Here is a 21,309-nt window from a genome sequence, read left to right on the forward strand (position 1 = left end):
TTATTTTTGCTCGACTCCAACAAGCACCACTGACCAAAGTGCAGGGGCGTAGCACAAAATTCTGGACCCTGTATTAGAGCATTTTCTACAGGGCCCCTCCCCGCATCACCACAGCTATTCATTCTAGCATCTTTTTGGGCCCTCCTCATATGAGGGTCATGGGTACTCAGCCCCCCTTTTTTCCCCCCAGTCCGACGCACCCGCTGAAATGTAGGCCTATTATAGACATTTTTGACTTGTCATAGTAGGAAAAGCACAGCTGAAATTGATAACCTTAAAAATAGCTCAATTCCATCAAGTGTCCCAGTAAGCTATTCCAGTGAGTCAGCATGCACAATACCAGGACCTCTCCTAAGTGGGAATTCTCCTTTACACCTAAATGCTACCCAACACAGTCAGTTTGTATCTGTTAACTGCCATTCTCAAAAGCACATCAGCAGTGATAACAACGAAGAGGCCAATACCGCTCTTTCACTCTCCCCAGATGTTTCCAAGGATCGAACTGTCTACCCTTCGGGCACATCTGTTACTTTATGACTTAAGTCTTAATATTCTGATAATTCCACACATTTCTTCTCTCTCCATAACTGCATCTGGTTGCCGTACCCCATCTAAGTGAGTCCGTTGAAAAGGAATCACGTGTATACATTTTTTTTCCCCCAACAGCAGCCCCGTCAAGTTCAGCCTGTGTTGGTGTGGGACTTTACACAAACATGAATCCTGTGAGATCGTTCACATCAGCATAAAAACTGATAATACCCCATCAGTTTGGCAGTCAGGTTATGTTAGTGCTTCTTTTTTTGCATGGAAATGTGATAATGGTTTTAACTGCAGTTTCTTTTTTTTACATGACTCTTCCTACCGAGTCAGTTATTGAAAACCAGTGATGTCAGAGAACATGTATGTAATATGTAGCCATGGTTAGTGTGCGTGTCTTATTAAACCACACCTGAAAAGAAATCCGCATTGATACAAAAACTTTATTCTCACAATATCAAAATTGACAGACCTACAAAGATTTGTAGATTAAAAGGAATTAAGAGAGGAAAAACAATAGTGAATATAGTGACTCCTGTTGGCAGTCAGTACATATCTGGTGTTTAGTTGTGATGGCGCCGAGCAGCAGCACTGGCTATGTTAAACAGTGATGCACACATGACCGGTGACAGAGCAAAAGGGGGGAGGGGAAGGAAATACATCATCTTGCATTTAATCGTGGAAGCAACATTCATAAAAATCAAAAACAGAGAACTTATGCATTGAAGGAACTCCTTAAACGATAAAATTGTTAAACACCCTACCTCTGCATATTTAAAAAAAGAAAAAAAAAGAAGAAAAGAAAGAAGAGATCGAACACCCTTCAGATACTTCTAAATCTAAATGACAATGTTGTCATGGAAAAATACTACAAGAGCGGTGAAGGTAAAGTCGGAGAGAGGGACAGTGTCGTTTCTACAGAGACTGAGAAAGAAATGGAGAAAGAGGAGAAGTGACAACAGTCATGGGTCCAGTGTACACCCTTCACAGTGACCGCTCTGTCAGCCTTGGGCAGTACGGCAAAAATCCAGCTCTTCAAAAACTGTAGCTGTGTGCAGGGTTTGTGTCTAACTGCCCCCGAGTTCTGACTGACAGGACCGTCCGGGCAGCGGGATGGAGGGCGGCTGCTGCTGCTGCTGTAAAACAGTGCCAGAGAGTTCGACACGGTGTGGCTGTTCGCTCAGAGACTTCACAGGAAATAGTCGGCTACGGGCTTCTTGGAGGGGATGCCTCTGGTCTCTTGTGGCGCTGCCTCAAATATGATAAACTCCCGCTGTAGATGCTCATCGAGCTCCAAGATGGCCGCCACGTTGCCACATCTGATCGCCAAGAGACAGACAGAGACAACTGGTTAGGACATTCACATATTTGCATATTACAGAAAACACGGCTGTTTTCTAGAAAGCGTCTGTGCTCTCAGTACTTTTCTACCTAACCTACTACTGAATTTCTGTGGTTTCAAGTTAAGGTTGCATCCTCATCTATACTCTCAGATATGTGCTCTATTTTACTTAGCAATACTACACGAGAGGGTAGGCTTTACTTGTGTTACGTACCTCGGCAATGGCCACAAACTGAATACATACAAAACTGCCTTGCTAGCTCAATCTTAGAACCAAGAATATGTTTTGTAGGCTAGGGCTGAACAATATATTGTTTTTTTTAAAATCATCATCATCACGATATCATCTTGCGCAATAAACACATTGCAAAATGCTGCAACATATCACAAAAGACTGAGGTTTCTTGGGTTAGGTAAAAGAAAAGATCAGTAGAAAACTGATTTTTGAACTGAAATCTTTTTTTATTTTGTTTTAAAGTCAACAAGCAATTTGATGTACTTTTAGCAGAATATAGAAAGCAGCAGAAAGGATTACACTTTAATACCTTTTAACACACACACACACACACACACACACACACTTAATTGCCCGAGCTTTCACCGATTTATTTGCATTTTTACGTCAATGCTAAGGTCAGCTCTGACATTTGCTACACGCCGCAGTACCGCTCTTGCACTTGGGTGAGAGAGGTAGAGGGTCAGCTCTTTGGCTCCCTCATCACCCAATATTTCCCACTGGGTGTTAGGATAGCTAGGTACTCCCGTTTCCATGGAAGTTTAATCACCATAGATTGGATTTCCTAATCACAAAGGCTGCGATTTGGTCTCGATTTGATGATTCGCGAGAGCAAATCAGTCTGCACTACGCAGAGAAAGCATCAACTTAGCATGCTAACGCTACACTTTACCTTGAGCTGATCTCTGTCATTCAAACAATTCTGAGTTGAAGTTTAAAACTTTTACAGCCATTTTAATAAAATTAAGGGTTTTGCTCGGGCTCGAGTCCATACATGCAGTTAATGGATACAGGCACGCAGAACTTAAGGCTCGTTTGGCAACGAGCTAGCGCTGATTAGCTCCCTTATAAAGATATGGGTGGAGGAGCTGTGTGTGTGTATGTATGTGTATATATATATATATATATATATATATATATATATATATATATATATATATATATATATATATATATATATATATCTATATCTATCTTGTTGTGGAAACATGTCGCCGGGTAAGAGTGGAGATTTTGTTAACACGGACTTGTGCAGAAATTAGCTGCTTGTATCCAACTAAATGCTAACTGCTGGGGAAGTTTGTGACTAGTAAATGCCGACCGTTCTACATTTCACGCAAATTTACAACCGTGTTTATAATCTGCTACATTTAGCTATTGCACACGCACGTAAAGTTCAGCTAATACATACTAGCATTAGCGCTTGGTTGACTGTAAATACCTGTTTCGTATGTCGTTTTTATATATTTTAAATGTGTAACCATTACAGCCACGGTGAAATGTTGTTTCGTGTATATGGTTGAAATGACAATAAAACACATTTGGTTTGAGTTGAATGCTGCCTCACTGTCGGTCTGTAGGTGGATGTGGCTTGGGAGTAGCGTCTAAGCAGCGAAGCAAGTGCATTCTGGGATTTGGTGTCTTTCATCCATATGAGCAAAAACGCATTTTATGGCTTTATGGCATTTAAGGCACCAATTTCTATAATTTCAAGGGTTAGGCCTGACCTTTAAGTACTTGGGAGTTACTGTACTTCCAGTTCAGACTGCAAAAGCCAGTGTCTGTTCAGTCCAGTTTTTCTGGCTCCATTTTCACATTTTACCTCTTTCAATACTTTTGGCTTTGGCCATTTAAGGCCTACTACTGTACTTTAAAGTTTTGAACTGTTGTACAATGTTCGCAGAATACAGTGACTTGGTCTCAAGTTAGATGTTTATTGTGAATACTCGGTATGAATATGGGTTGGCTTATTCATAGTGTGAATTCAGGACACACTTGTATCCTTTTAAAAATGTATTTTTATATAAATATTTAGATTTTCTTCTGAAAATCTGATGACAGTCATATTTTGCACACAGGTAAAGGTGCCCAATATCAGTGATTTCTGAAAATAAATCCCAAAAGTAAAAAAAAATGCCTTTTGGAAAATAGTTCCTTATTTGATTATCATAAAAAATGTGTTCTATACAGAGATATCGACATCGGTAAATATCAGCAATATTAATATCTGTTATCGGTATCGGCCACAATTGTCACATCGGTGCATCACTATATATATATATATATATATATATATATATATATATATTTATTTTAACTGTCTAGTGTGTAATTGTGTGTTGTTCATACTATACAATGATTTATTGTTTGTCTTTGTTAAATAATGCAGAAGACAAAGAGCTTAAAAAAATAATCGACTATCGAATCGCAATCGCAATATTTGGGAAAAAAAAAATCGCAATTAGATTATTTTCAAAAATCGTTCAGCCCTAGCTCCTGTATAAAAAGTGGTTACACTTTACTTCAAAAAAGGTATCTACATAAGAGTGACATGACACTGTCATGTTATTGACAATGCTTCTGTTATTAAGCGTCAATTGGTTTTTGTCAGGACAAGTTAGGGTTTAGTGTTAGGGTTCATGTGTCATGACAGTGTCATGTCACTCTTATGTAGATACCTTCAAGTAAAGTGTTACCAAAAAAAGTTGGTCTGGAGCATATTTTCGTCATATCGTGCAGGGGTACTGTAGGCTTTTAAGATGGCACAGACTCAATGGCACTTAAGAGACACCTTCAAGCGAGTGGCCCTGTTGTAATGGAAATACAAGCCGAGCCAAAACGTGTGTATGGAAAAACACCTAACGGATGCTGATGAACTCGAAAATCAAGTTACTCATTGTCGCACATGCAGATTTTCATGTCTATACTTTATGCTTTTCACAGCCCATTAAAAGTAACTCGTTTTGAAGAATGGAACAATCATGTCATTGTTTTCAACAATGTGTCTGGGATTCCCATCTTCAGTCATTGTCTGGGTAGGTACTGTAAATGGTGTGGGGGGTCAAATAAAGGCCACAAACGTGCTTCAGTATTTACTACACTGGCATTAATTAAGGTAATGTTTATTCACAAATGTCAGTACAGTTGCAAAATATATATATTAATACTTCTTACGACTTTATAATTAAACCGTAATTCTAATGAAATCAAATCATTGGTTGAGAAGAATCTAAAATAAGTGAAATATAGAGAATATAAAAATTCCACAGGTAATGTTCACAGATTGTCGGGAAAGCACAAACCCAAACCCCCGCATCTGCATCTCCATTCACATGCTGATTAGTTTCGGCAATGAGTACCTGCTGGGTAACACCCACTGTAAACCAGATATCATGCCATACAGGTTTAAACACAAGATTTGCATTTTGGAATATGGCCAGGAAGACGAAAGACATTAAGGAACACACTGGACACATTTCCTGGACGCATTCTGAAAGATGATTCTGGCGGTCAGAGTCATAACATGGATGACTAAATCTAAAACATTTCTCACTATCACGCTCGGAGATTTGCTGGGTGTTGACACACACACCTTCATTTGAGTAGTGAAGCTACTGTAATGGCGTGTTCACACTGAAACGTTTTTTGGCGGCACAATTACATACGAAGTCAATGCAAAGACGCGTATAGAAGCAAGTTTGCGATGCAAATGACGAGAACATAAACAAATTTGAATCCTTCACATGAGCGGAAAATCTGTGTGAAGCTTTGTTTGGGAAGGCCTATCAGTTTTTAGATTCAGAATCAGAAATGGAGGGAACTAATTATTGTAGTTGTCTGTAGACAACCTGAGCTCAACAGTACCTCATTACCTCACAGAGACCGGACGGAAAAGGAGCTTTCTCGGGGAAAAGTACGCTGAGAAGTTAGACTACCTAGTAAGTTTTGAAAATATGTGTGCGTATGCTGTTGTGTTGATGGAGCAGCTACAATGTGAGCATAGTCCGGTAAGCACTTTTTATTTTACTATATCTCATGTCTCTTTACATAAATATTTTTTTCTACTACTATGGGCTAACAGTTAACATAGAAACGCCCAGACATACATTTAAATGCCCTTTGTAAATGCCGCCCTGCTGGTAGGGGCAGTTTTTTACAACTTGACCTACTTTCACTTAAAGGTCCAATATGTAATATTTGTACTTAGGGGTGGGAGATATTGACAAAAATGAATATCTCGATATTTTTTTTCAATATCTCGATATCGATATTCAGACGATATTTTTGAAATCCTTCTAGAAGTTTAAAGAAGCCCTGTTCGGAGGCTATTTCGGTGGTTCTCTTGGGAAAATGTACAGGCAAGATGAAATCATAACAATAAACAAAGGGCTCTGTTCTGTAACATATTGCAAACAACCATGTCCTTATCGGAAGCAGTCCTGGAGCTGGGACAGGGCCGGGTCAGACTAGGTTCTGATAGTCCTTCTACTTGGCTGTATAGTCCTTCTGACCGGGATTGATGCTGGGATCAGGAGTTGGATGTGATCTGACTGGCCCAGGTGAGGGAGAGGTGCAGTTCTGTGTGCTTTCTTGATGTTAGAGTATACATGGTCTAGTGTGTTCTTCCCTCTAGTAACAAAATCTACAAGCTGGAGGGGAACAGACAGAGGGGAACAGGACTGTATCCCGTATCCAGGTGATCGCGCTGCAGTTTGTTCACTATGGTTAGCAGTGAACCAAACTTGTGCTAACGTTAGCATCAGGGGCTATGTAGACGGCAGTGTGCGGTTTTCATAGTAAATAAAATGGTCAGTATATTACCAATAGGGCTCCAGGTCAGGTGAGCTGTGCTGGGCAACGATCCTGCAGTTGGTACTCCATTCATTGTGCACAAAAATGCAGTCCTCCGCCTCTGGTCGTGCCAGAGTTATATTCTCATTCTACCGGTAGATAGCTAGCTCGGCGTGCGCCGTGTCGCTAACGCCGACAACAACCTGGAGGGCTTGGTCAGGCTCCTCCGGGATGTTATGAGACGCCTGGAAGGCTCTCGTAATGGCTGTGTTGTATCGTGGTCCTGTATTGATTAGTTCAGTGTGGCTGTACGTACTTGTATAAATATACACCGACTGCCCAATCGCGCGCCGCCATCTTTGTTGACATGAGTGAACGTCATTACACACAGGTAAGAACTAGTAGCAGCTTACTCTCGTGCGTGACGATCGTGATTTTGTACAAAAAATACAGTCAAACAAACCCCTACAGTATTAAAATCGCTACATATAATTGTTTAGAAGGTTATAGTGTGCGCTATTTGTTTTCTCTTTAATTTCCTTCAGCTCTTTTCATGTTTGGGGGGTCGGATTGTACAAATTATAAAATATTTGATATCCCAATTTTGGATATCGTCCAGACAACAATTTGGATATTATCGTCTGAACGATATATTGCCCACCTCTATTTGTACTGTAATAAATCCAAAAATGACACCAATGCCTCATCAGATATTAAGGAAACATGTTAAACTGAAATACTATCTTTTCTGACAACAATGCTAATTTCAGTATTTTTCTTTTTGAAATTTACATTCCGTGACGGAATTTATGTTTTGGTCTGTGTGTTGGTATCAACGGCCCAGTTTGACAGGCAGGCCGGGTTGCCAGATATACCTGTAAAAACGTAAACCCAGCACGCTACAGCTGTAACGGTAGTACAGCCATGAAAGCAGCACACAAAACGAACAGGATCAACGGAGATAGTTTCTACCAGACCTAAAAAAAACAGCATGTTTCTAACAGTTGCGTGACCAGAGACTTAAACCCCTGGTAAATATTGGAGATGTATTTGAAAGATGGAGACAGCTTAGATCCCAAAAGGACAATGGTAGGTAGTGGTATTTGGTATTTTTGTATTGTAATTCTAAGCCGAGGAAGCATGCCTGACTGGCGTGTGGAGAAGACAGTGAGGTTGTTGTGTTTTTAGCGGTTCATACTGTAATTCTAAGCCGAAAAAGTGTGTCAGTTAGTTACAGAGCTCCGCGTCAGCACAGGCTTTTATGACTGTCAATATAGTCAGCATCTAACATTAGCTACTCCGCTGTGCTGTGGAGTAATGTCTGGCTATGTGAGACTAGCATCTAGCAACATTGTCGTGAATGCTGCGGTCTCAGCCTGGCAACCCCCGTGAACTTTGAGTCTGGGCAGGAGGGGGCGGGGGAGACGACTCTCCAGTATTTTGAATTGGTAGTGCAGTAACTATTTTAACCGCTAGCTGCCAGTATTACATACAATATTACATATTGCACCTTTAACTATGGTGCGCAGTAAAGTCAATCAGATGTCCGTGATCTGCGTAACGACAGCACAGTGGGACGTTTGCCTTCAACAGAGCGACAGTAATAACCTAATATACCATCATCACTGAGATTAAAACTACATTCTCGGTTATGTTTGCACTGAATAATAAGAAAATAAATAAAAAATAAAACAGAAACATAACTCCTGCAGCGCACATGAACAAATGCGCAATATTAGCGCACATAAAATAGCACACTCGTGAATTAGCCTGTTGCTAACGTACATTCATAAATCCTGCACCCCTGACAGGGTGGGGGGCGTGGCATCACAATGGTGGCTCTCCATCGTGATGTCGGGCCAGCCATCACGATGGATCGCTAAACTTGCACTTCCCTATAGCTGAAGAATAAAAATCGGTTTTGTGTCTGTGGTACAATCCGAAAAAGAGACTGCTATATTGCAGTTGCATGTTGGTCTCATTTGTAGTCATAATACAGCGAATGGACTAGCGAAGGAAAAGAACTACAACCCCATGGAATAAAAAATAAAATTAAAAAAATATTCTGAAGCGCTGTGGCAGCATTTCAATGTACATTAGAGGTAGTGTTACATGGACGCAGGAAAATTTAGACCTGTTTATTATTATTACCAAAGACCTGGAACACAATACTTCAGCGAATTTAGGATTTTTTTAAGGCCTAAATGTTGATGTTTAAATTGTAGACCCTGCTGGATCTACATACCTGTAGCAGTAGTTGGGTGCTGACCATACGGTGAGCACCGTCTCATTGAAGTGCCACTTGTAGCCCTCCATGACCAGCTGGTGTGCTCGACAGATCATGTGGATGTCGTTGGCGGCGTTGAATTGGGCCACTACGTCGCTTCCAAACAAGTAGCCAGCACCTCTGGGACTCACCCCCCACCCTGTGGTGTCTGTGAGGGAGAAGAAATCAGTCAGGTGAAGATCTGCTCCTAACATTGCATCAGGGTAAGGGGGGAGACGGCTGTAATCTCTGACTATTATTATCTGACCACAGTTCCAGCCACTGCTTCAAGTTTTCACTTTAAATCGTGTCAAAATAGTTTCTTTGTCCATTTATAAACATGTTGGTTAACAATTCAGTGTTTAAAAAAAAAGGCATCGACAGGACGCCTGTATACCTTCAGGGTCTGACCACAGGAGGTCACACATAGGGCCATCATGGGGAACTTCCTGTTTTCGGTCAATGGTCCGGATCTGGTCCAGTGTCTGGATGGACGGAGACAAGCCACCGTGCACACAGAAGATCTGAAGAAGAAAAGAGAGGAGTGTATCAACCCAACTGATGGACCTTATATAATGTCATATGGGAAACTGAGAAGTTACTCAACCAGCTTTTAAGAGTCTGTGAATTTTCATTGAAATACTACACAATGTATCTCACCTTGCCATCAATGATAGCGGAAAGGGATAAGTAGTCAAATATCTCAGTGCAGTATCTCCAGACTGTGACTGAGCCGTACTTGCGGAGGCACTCGTCGTAGAAGCCGTAGACCTGGGTGATTTGCCGGGACTCGTGGTTGCCCCGAATCAAGGTTATCCTGTCTGGATAACGCACCTGAGAAGCACAGCAGAAGCAAAGTGATGAGGAGGGGATATCATGAGCCTTCTAAAACGGGTCTGATTTCTCCAAACATTTCATCTCTCTAATAATTTGGGATCTCTGTGTGTGTGCCTGCCTGTCTTTCTTTGAAATATCTCATGATCCGTTCATCCAATCTACTTCACACATGGTTTCCTGGGTACCTAATTAAATTCACTCCGATCATTTCGCAAAGAGGAAATTCAACATTCGACACTAGGCACCACAGAAACAAAAGCCAGACACGTATTAAGTCGCTACACGCTGTAAATTCACCACTTCCAAGAACAGAGCAGAACATAACATAACGTCATCTAGGAGCTGATGGGCAAAGAGAGCTCTCTTCATCACTCAGACTCAGCCTGAGGCTGGTTGTTTAAGTGTACTGCTAAGTTGTAACACTAATAACATTACCGTCGGCAAAATATCTCCCGAATCAAATCCATACTTCAACATTAACTTCATGCCAATAAGCCTGTTGGAAATGAACACCTCTGTCTTAAAAAGGAGAATTACGGTCGATTTCAACATGTAGCTCTATTGTTTGTGTTGCCTACACCATGTTATCCTCCTGCTAGCGTTAGCACCCAGGAGGCTCAAACCGGGCAAGTTTTAAAACTTTTAGCCTCTTAACATGTTTGAAATGTCATTACAAGTTCCTACCCATGTGAAGTGATTCCTTCTGAGTGAACACACTGAATCTGACTGCAGTAGATGTGAAAGAAATGCATAGAAGTCGTGCTAATTCAGCTCCGTTTAGTTCCGGTGTTGAGACGGCATGACGAGTGCTTCGGGACCATCTACAAACTACAACATCGAAAAGAGATACAAACATATTTTCAAAAATAGGCATATGCTTATTTTTCTTAAAAGTAAGTGCTGTAGTACAACTAGCAGGAGACAAGTTATAATTGAGGTAAGTTTGGAGACACTACCTTATTTAATCATTAAATTAATAAATATTTTTGTATCTTTTTTCGGTGTTGTAGTTTGTAGACGGTCCCTAAGCACTCCTCTTGCTGTCTCAACACCATTTAACCGATTGTTTTCGTTTTAAAATCGCTACTGACAGCACCACAAATTTACAAACAGAGCTACGTGTTGAAATCGACCGGAATTCTTCATTAAATTGATTAACGACAGTAATGATGAAACAGCACTGCCGGCATTAAACAGACTGTGGCGATATCAACATGTAGCGTTGACGAAAAAAGACAAAACACACACACACACACACACACACACACACACACACACACACACACACACACACACACACACACACACACACACACACACACACACACACACACACACACACACACACACACACACACACACACACACACACACACACACACGGGCTGTCCTCGACTAAAGAAATTCTTAGTCGACTAACACTTATACGATTTTGTCGACTAATTGATTAGTTGATTTAAATTGACAGAGCTGTGCGCTTTGAGAGGTGGTTAAGACTAGAAAAGCACAATATAAATGTAGTTAATTAACCATCTGTAAAACTGAGTTTCTCCACAATTAATCCTGCAAAAGCACCACTTTAAATCTTGTGTTTACCATAAATGTGCTCATAAGTTTCTTGGAAATCTTGAAAACAAACAAAGACTTTTCTCAGATCCATGATTGTAGTCAGTCCCCTGAGTCAGATGACTCTGTCTTTTAGGTTTGTTGAGTGTTATTTATTTTCGTCTCTAGCCTTTTCAATGTTTTGTGTCTCTAGCCTGTTCCGGAACAGAGGTGGCGCTAATGAGGAAAGGCTACCAACGTTGCTCTTTCTACACATGAGAAGAAGAAAAAAAGTAAACAACTGCAGAGCTGCCAGCAGCATTGCCGTCAATGCTTCGATTTGATTGGATGACCTACTTCGTCGGATCAAGCCTTTCATTCCACAACCACTGCACTCCCCATTTTAATTGTGATATTTTTTTAGTAGAATCTGAACCTGCAACATTCTCGGTCAGGTAAATGGAGTAGTACGGTAGTACGTAGTAAGGTTTTCCTCTGAAGTAGAAGTACACAGTAAGTCAGTAGTAGTTTACAGTGTGGTTGCATATTAAGTGCTTTAGGGACCTTCTGCAAGGACTTTTGGGGCACAATGGTTCTGGAGAAAGCTACAAGCAGTAGGGATAGACCGATTATCGGCATGTTTTTTTTTGGCAGTTTGCAGATCATCTGTATCTGCGGTTTATTTGCCTGATAACCGATGAAGTTAATGAATTAAAAAGTGGTCTACTTTGGCTCGGCTACAGCTCTGTGTCGGCACTGATGCTGACTTAATGTCACGCCCACAACACTGTCTGATTGGCTAGATGTTATACAAGTTATAGCCAATCAACACTCAACCTCGCTGCTAATAGCCAATCAACACTCATCAATCTCACAGGAGCTTGCATCAATTACGGACAATTAATTGGTGCAATAATTTATCAGCTACATTTGCAAAGGTGTTATTTATTTACTGCTGCTACTAATATTCACACTGTACTTTATGTTGACACTGCACTACAATAGACCTTGTACAATCCATTTGAAACCATCTTTTTAACATAATCTTACTTGTAACCTAGTCTCACTTACTTAACGTTTTATTTATTTATTATTGTAGCCATGTTACTTTATTGACTTTATACAATTATTGACTTGCTCTTTCTTACTCTTATTTTACCTTGAATCTGACCGTGAGCAACTGCGACTAAATAAATTCCCTCGGGGGATCAATAAAGTATTCTGATTCAGCAGCCTGGATCAGAAGCGTCTGTGCAGTTCGTCGCGCTAAGCTTCCAAGGTAAGGCTGCAGGACTTTCCAAAGTTAAAAACATTAAGATCTTTTACACTAAAGTTGCAAAAACACATTCAACCCTGTGATCTAATTCTATAATGACAAGCCTGCCCAGATAGATCACTTAAAAAGCCAGAATGTACTTGTTTGTGGCGATAGTGTTAGCTTTCAGTGTTACTGTAACTACACCATTAGCGTTAAAGAAGTTTAATATGGAGCGATAGTTACATGTTTAATCTTTTAATAACATTAGTTCCAGTACAACAAGAACTTATTTAAGTAATAAGGTTGCCTAGTTTTTTCAGGTTTACGCCTCTCTCACATGTTAATACAAGTACTAGCTCGCTGGCAACTCAAGTGTTTTGCATGTAACAAATTATTTATTATTTATTCTATGTATATTAGTGTGTATTATGTTGAAAGTTGTATTAAATAATTGCTTAAAAGCATTTAAACAAAGTTTTGTGTTAGAGTTTGTAACATTCCAAAAATCTTAATTTTGACTGATTTTTAAATTTTTTTTTTTTTTAAGATTATTTTTTTGGGCATTTTAGGCCTTTAATGATAGGACAGCTGAAGAAGTGAAAGGGGAGAGAGAGGGGGAATGACATGCAGCAAAGGGCCGCAGGTCGGAATCGAACCCGGGTCCCCTGCGTCGAGGTGTAAACCTCTACACATGGCCGCCCGCTCTACCAACCGAGCTATCTGGGCGCCCTGATTTTTAAATTTGACTGTAAATGCACATTGGTTCCAAAATATTGGTTATCTGTTTCATTAACTACTAATAATTGGCCTTGGAAAAAACAAAAACAAAAAAAAAAACAGTATTGGTCGCTCTAACAAGCAGCAATATCACAGGCTAAGCAGACAGCCCGTTCCGAACAGGCACGATTTGAGCTGGCACTGTACTACTCTCTGAAATAAGAAGATCATGCGTACCTTAAGAGCTAGCAGAAGAAGGAAAGTCTCTACACTGTAAAAGCCTCTGTCCACAAAGTCACCCATGAAGAGATAATTTGTCTCTGGAACATCGCCACCAACCTGTCATTTGGGGAAAAATAAAAACAAGAAGTTTAACAGTGGGATATTATGAATTTTATGTTGTCTGTTTGATAAACAAAATAAAGATTACAAAGACAACATAAACAATCTGGGAAAGTATAGCAGTTGAACTGACTTGTGACAGTGAGTAGCCTGAACATTCTATATTAAAATTGTAAAAAAATAATAAAGACATACAAATTATACAATACTAAATTAATATTGCATTGTGGGGAGAAAAATAAAAGCAGCACTACAGAGTCTGTCTGACTTGCATTCTATCATGTTACGCTGCTCCCTAAATGTTGCGTAACGTCTGATTGAACCCGGCAGGTCGCCGAGAGAATTCCCAGGCTAAGCGAGTGGGCGTGTTGATGACGTTTCTATCACGCAGCTGGTGCTACCGGTGTAAATTTGTGTCCTGTCATGCCGGTCCACCTCCTGCACGCTCCAGAGAGAGTGGGAGAGAGGTCTACGGTGTTAAGATGTTTTTACATTATAAAAAAGGACATTATTACATTAGTTTATTTTGTAATGTGAAGGAATACAAATATTTACGCATCTCTATGTATAAATATATCCATACAGGTAGATACAGCTCCCATTGTATTGGTTTGCCTCTTATTTTCATAATGTGCAAAAATAGATATTTGAATATATGCAAACATTTGTGTGGAAGGAATATTCAAATGTCATTTTTGGCCAATTCTGACAGCACTAGTAGCCTACAAAAGAGGAATAAACATACTTTGTTATCAAAGTAACATATGGAGAATAATGCAATAATGAAATGACGTGTCACAAATTACATGTACATATATAAATACATATGTATATAATCCATATTTTCATTTCGTTTTGTCCTGTGTGTAAAAGGCAGTGTTTCCCACACAGACTATTGTGTGGCGGTCTGCCTCACTATCAACACCGGCCGCCGCACATTGAATTTCGTTACTTTTTTAAAACGCCATTTAAAATACATTTTTCTGGTTAGGTTCAGGTTACGGTGAGGGTTAGTGCCTGTAAAAGGCGAAGTTGGAGGCTTAAAACACCATCAATCCCACTGTGCACACAGCGTCTGTCTCTATAATGGAGAGAAGACGGCTGGCGAAATTCACAAGTTCACGAAAGGTTGGTAGATCTATCTCGTGAACACCTTTACACCATCACACATTAAAAAGTGTTATAAAAGTATTTTAGATTCTGAATAAAATGTTGTCAGTGTGTTAATGGAGTCCCGATCCAACTCTTAGCAAACAAGCGATTCGTTAGGCATTGAAGTAGGAGATGAGGACAGCATCCAACTGTGTGCGTGCGTCTCTCTCTCTCTCTCTCCTCCTCCCCCGTGACAACACCCCCCAATCCGCCACAAATTGCTTCCTAATCTGTGGGAAACACTGAAAGGCCTTAAGTTTGTAGGAGTGTAACAAGTAACAGAAACTTACTCTAAACAGCTCCTTCAAGTCATAGAACTGACCATGTATATCACCACACACCTATGAGGAAAAAAAAAAAAAAAAAAAAGGGAGAAACATTACCACATTTAGCATACGTTTAGTCAAATTCTAAGAAAACGTGAGGCCCTCCCCCCCCCCCCCCGAAAAAAAAAAAAAAGTTACTTACTGTGACAGGAGAGTCTACTCTCTGGACATTGCTTTCTTCAACCAGAATCTCTCTGAAAATACATACAGATGTGAATTGTCAACTACCTCTTTGTACCCATTTTCATGGGACATTAAACAAACAATCCCAGAAACAGTGGTTCTGTCAAGCTAGCTAACCTACAAAAATAGGCTGGAGCGGTTTCATGATGCACACTAATATGTAAATAATGTGTACAATTATTATGTAGTATGCCATTGCTTCAAGTTGTTTTGTGCGATGAATGGATGTAGCTAGTCAAAAGTTCTGATGAAATATATAGCTAAATCATATAAATTCTGTGTCTGTATGATAGGCCAAGTTCATCCATTACCTGGCTTTGGCACACAGTGCCTTGACTTCATTTTCTTTAATGAGCTCACAACGTCTGAGCTGCTCTATCTGTCGGTCCAGGTCACTGATGTCCCCCATTGTGACACACATAGGGAGAGCGGCTCACACACTATGGTCACACACTCCTCTGGTCACACGCCGGGGTCTGTAGGCTCTTTTTTCCTCAGGCAACAGAGATGACACTCACAGCACACTCCTTCCTCGGGAAAAAAAAAAACTGGGCTCTTCAACACTTGTACGTCAGCCTCTTGTTTTGAGGATGTTCAGAAAAAGTTACTGTAAAGAAAAAAAAAAAAAAGGTTAAGCAATTCAACAACGAATTTGAATGAAAACCAAAACAATGCAACTTCATTCACGTAACGTTAACAGGAGAAACATGTTTACTTAACTAACGTTTGCTGATTGTTAGTTTGAACAGGAGTTGCTAACTTAATCGATAAAGGATCATTTATTCAGAATAGGAAACTCGCACTGCATTACTCGTTTGTTTACACAGAATACAGACGAACAACGCACCAGACAAAACTGACATTATTCGTCAAGGAATGCGAGGCCTATGGGCGTAGCTTAGTAGTAAGCTAACCCTTAGCACGTTAGCTTAGCTGCATCATCGCAAACGACGTCAATGAACAACTGATTCTTTGATAACTTAACCAACCATTTTGTTTGGGAATTTGTTCTGAAGGTTAACACTAACGTTTACCAACTCGTACCGAACAACTTCACATACTAGCTAGTTAAGTGTGCCGATACATTCTACAAACGCATTTAGCTTAGCTGACGAAATGCTGTGTGTTCGCTAGCTGGCTAACCACGGCTGAAGACGTCAACACTGGTTAGCGCCATAGACAGTATGGTTAGCGCTTCTCGGCTAATTTCGTGACCAAGCTCACGTTAGTTAAAGCTAGCAACACATTCATACAACGCCGCTAATTCGACGAAACACGAGAGCAGAGTGAGGTACCGTTGAGCGAGTGACAGCAGAGCGGCATCTATATCTTTCATTCCGTAGATTGTGCGTTTTTTTTTTCGCCGTCCACCGGCTCCTCTTCGACTTCCCTCGATCTCGTCTTTGCCGGCGGTTCACTTCTGCCGTGCTGCTGCTCATGAACTGTAACTTCCGGTGAAGGGACGCGCATTGCTCAGTGCAGCCTGTGTGGAGCGTACAGTATATAATAATAATAATAATAATAATTATAATAATAATTATAATAGCTAGTGTGGAGAAGGTATATGGACTGTAAATCTATGGGAGAAGGTAGTTTTATTTACAGTTCCGTTATAATCATTGTTTATTTGGTTTTGTGTGAGGAAGAAAACACTAAATGGCGATCCGACGGTCACATTCTGCTGTATGATGGATATGCACAAACTCAAACAATCAAACAATTAAATCATATTTATCTAACCAACTCCAACAACTAATCCCAATACTATTATTTACAAACCTAATATCCTCCCAGTGTCAATCATCTATAACCATACCGTTTTTGTAGAATTATATTTCAAGGAAATAGACCTCTTGTTGTGGAAATAAATAGGAACATTATTAGTCAAGGCTTAAAGAGTATATATATTTTTTTATTACTGACATTTAATGAGAACCAAACAAGGATTTGATTAATTGAAAAAAATAACCGGCAGATTAATTGTTAATGAAATAAGTCCTCAGTTGCAGTCCTAATGACAACAGAAATCTGTTGAAACAAAATGGCTTTGAGTGAAAACCTTGGCTATAATAATTCAAAGGTGGCAGGCAGATATGGGTGTTAAGTGACTCACTAACATTATCAATACTGTGACTCATCACTCATGTGTCATTTCAAATGGCCAGCAGCAACAATCACACTACAATCACCCTATTGGGTCTATATAAGACCATATTTTTAATTGCACTTGATTTTCTTTTTTTATTTGACATGATAATAAACCATTTTCCCTGCCACTTCCAAACCTCTGGTAAACAAGACATTTGATTAAACAAGCACAGGCTTAAAAACACAATCAGTAAGATGTAACAAAGTTGACGGTTACAATTTCAGTAGGAATGTGCACATCTGTATGTTTGACGTGTAGAAAACAGGGACAAAGTACAATATTATAATAATTACTCTAATACACACATTTTAAACCAGGTTTGAAAACAGGAAAACTGATATTTTTGGAGCAAAAAAGTTAACAATGTTTACAAGGCATACCCCCCAAAAAATGTCTTAGTCTTTTGTTACAACACCTTTTTACTGACTTCATAATAACAAAATAATTAGCACTTTAAAGCTTTGGGCCTGTATTCACAAACCATGTTATCTTACCATTAGGAGGACTCCTAAAAAGCACTAAAAGTTTCTAGCTAGATGTGTCTTGTGACCCCAGTTGCTATGGATGATGTCATGTGTCATTACACTGTGATTGACTGTCTTGGGTCTCTGTCACTAAATTTCTGATCGAAATACTGCAGGAGGTATGTTGCCATATATCCAAATAGAGATTTTAAAATAAATTGTAGGCTGGACTGATTTATACGGAAGCGTCGTGCTGCCACTGCAGAAAAAGAAAAAATGTATCAGTATCACGATATTACGTGAAAGGTTTGTTGTAATAACAAGATATTTTCACATTATTACAACATACAAACGTATCAAGTTATATTTATCACGTTACAACGTGATCATTTATCTTGTTAAAACATTAAACTGAAATGAAGACACGGTGTGCGGATGAATAAATTGCGAATTATGGCTCAGAAACACGATTTAAGTTCTACTTCATCGGTGGCTGAGACTCATTCTTCTGTACAGACCCAACCATTTTAAAATCCTTCTTACAGTGAAAACACACCGGGCGCCGAATAGCCCGTGTAGCGTAGATACATGCCTGATAGCACTCTCTCTCTCTCTCTCTCTCTCTCAAAGAGATGTGGTCTTTCTGTATGTGGTTACCTGCCTGGCTTGATACATACTTTCTTTTTCTGCCGTGGCAGCACTACGCTTCCGTAGATTTAACATGACACAAAGAGTGATATGGGCTTGTGACTAGTCAAGTATATGTGCAGCTTGTGACCGGTAGGTTCAATAACCAGACTGACAGGATAAAAAGCAGCGCTTGTCCCTTCCTCATTACGACCACTGAGGTGCCCTTGAGCAAGGCCCTTAAACCCCCCAAACATTTTTTTTTTTATATTGTTTGTGATCTGCTCTTAGTGACTTAGGAGTCCTCTTGTCTACTTCTTACTTTTCATAGATTTAGAAGCTGGTTTTGGCACTAAAACGCTTTGTGAAATACTCTTAAGATCCAAAATGTAGGGGTCCTAAAATTAGGACTGACACGCCCATTTCTTTTAAGAGTTACCCCGAAATCAGTGAGTTACTTTTAGGCTTAAGATGTTTTGTGAATATGGCCACTGGACATGATCCTGTCCCCAGATTGTTATAGTATTAAAATATAAAATTCTAATCCACATAAAAGACCTTTGTTATCTTTATAATAAAAAGGTGTATGGCCTGTTTTACCAGTTACTGAGAATCAACAACACATGTCAGTCAGTTAGGCAATAACGTGATTCAACCTGGTTTTAAGAATACAGAAGGCACTATAAAACCATTTCATCTGGAGCACTTCTAACTTCTGGATCTCCTCTGTTACCAAAAAATGAAGTCATGGTGGTTAGGCTCTTTGGTTGTGTGCCAGTACCTAGGACACAACATTAACCCTCTGAGGACAAAAGACGCACCGGCGAGTCCAAGCCATATTTGACAACACTCCTACTCGAAAAGCGATATAACAAAATTTCCTTTTAGACATTTATTTACTATTTTATGTATATATTACGCTACTTTTGTGAACCCAAGTCTTTTGTAAACTCATTTCAAGCACCAAAACAATTGAGTGTAGGTATGTTTTCACAAGAGATTTGAGAAATGTCAAAAAGTTTTCAACTTTTCAGCTTTCAGCTTCAGGGCCAAATGATCTCTTTATACATTGCTCTGGAACAAATGTGGGCCGGCATCACTTTACAGAAAACTGACTTTGTTCTCAACATTTTGATATGGAACACACAGGGATCAGTTATATGCAAATACCCTTAAAAGGTGAATTTAAAAATGCCCTTAGACCTCAGAGGGTTAAGCTGTTATAATGGCAGAGAATAAGATAAAATACTTCACTACTAATAAAAGTACGGCATTCAAAATCTTACTGAAGTAAAAAGTACCGCTATGTAAGTATTATCAGCAAAATGTGTCAGTGAAAAAAAGTTTAAAAACATCAAAAGTAAAAGTATTGATTATGCAATAAAATGTTCCCTCAGTCAGTGTTTTACTATTCTATATAATGTTTCTGGATTAATATTACTGCTGCAAACCCCTTCGGACCCTGTGTCCATTGGAATGGTCATGACATATTTTTGTCTCTAAACCAATAAATACTCTGTAATTGAATGATGTCAGCAATGCTGGTTACTGATTGGACCCTGATTATCCAATCAAAATCATGTTTTGACTTTGAGCATGTTCTGAGAGAGTGACAGACATCGGACAAGACAAGCATGGCGGAGCGACTGCAGAGAGGGAAGAGTAAGTGCCCATTTTCAATCAAAAATGTAAATTTATGTTCATGCTGGCCAAACAAATTTGCTGTCAGTATAATTTTAACTGTTACAAGTGATAATATTTTAAGTTATTTCGAACATACATCATATAATTAATGTATAGGATTTTTTCAAAGTCCTATGTCCATTGCAATGGACATCAGGAGGTGGGCAGGTTTAGCTAACACTCACATGTTTAGTGTCAGTATATAAAGAAACAAAATACATGTAAGCTTTTCATAGGTAAAGTATGGTGTCACAGTTTATTTATTCATGATTACAAAATTTTAAATATATATTTTTTGTACATAATGTTCTTGTAGAGTATAAAGTCGAAGACTTTCTGGAATGTCTCGTAAATGGAGAGTTATCTGAACTTGACTCCTTGAACTCGGGAAATGAGGAGGATGAAACCAGTGGTGAGATAGGTGGTAAGTTTTGCAATGAAGAGTGTTTTTAATTCTTAGTATGTGTTTTTTATCAATTTAATGTCTTATATGTAAGATATAAATAGAGTGCATAATAGTTCAAGAGTAAGAATACCTAAAATGAGTTAAAATGTGATTGTTTTGTTAGGGACAGAGAGGGACAGTGAAGAGGTTACATGCATGCCAGAAGAACTTGATGTGGCAAATGAGATTGAGATGGAGGAGAAAGACAGTGTAGTGACAAAGGAGGACAGAGGAAGACAGGAGGAGATGACAGTAACCAGGAAGGAAGAAATCAAGTGGCGTCACAGGCCATTCACTACAATCATGGACACTTCCTTTGAGAATCCTCCAATTCAAGAGGCTCATCCCATGAGACCCTATGAATACTTCAAACAGTATATACCAGATGAGATCTTCAATTTGATGGCCGACAACACAAATGTTTATGCCATGCAAAGTGGTGCATTAAGTTTCAAACCGACAAGTCCAGGAGAGATCAGAACCGTAATCGGTCTCCACCTTGCTATGGGAGTGTTGAAAATGCCAAGAGTCTCCATGTACTGGGAAGCTGGGATGGACATTGGTATTTTTCAAAACACAATGCCCCGTGACAGATTCTTCCAGCTCCGGTCACATTTGCATTTGGTCAA

The 21,309-nt window shown here is 39.5% G+C and overlaps 1 protein-coding gene across 1 annotated transcript; it reads right to left on the reverse strand.

Moving 5' to 3' along the window:
* Positions 1-1,182: 1,182 nt before the first annotated feature.
* On the reverse strand, positions 1,183-16,775 carry LOC114569920 (serine/threonine-protein phosphatase 4 catalytic subunit B). The gene is made up of 9 exons (XM_028600072.1): positions 16,608-16,775; positions 15,624-15,919; positions 15,272-15,323; positions 15,094-15,144; positions 13,547-13,648; positions 9,613-9,786; positions 9,350-9,476; positions 8,932-9,121; positions 1,183-1,856 (listed from the first exon to the last, which is right to left on the reverse strand). The coding sequence occupies exons 2-9, from the start codon at positions 15,731-15,733 to the stop codon at positions 1,727-1,729; spliced, it is 936 nt and encodes a 311-aa protein (XP_028455873.1). The 5' UTR covers positions 15,734-15,919; positions 16,608-16,775; the 3' UTR covers positions 1,183-1,726.
* Between the last annotated feature and the right edge of the window lie 4,534 nt (positions 16,776-21,309).

The sequence above is a fragment of the Perca flavescens genome, chromosome 15 (genome assembly GCF_004354835.1).
Source record: "Perca flavescens isolate YP-PL-M2 chromosome 15, PFLA_1.0, whole genome shotgun sequence".
Classification (NCBI taxonomy): Eukaryota; Metazoa; Chordata; class Actinopteri; order Perciformes; family Percidae; genus Perca; species Perca flavescens.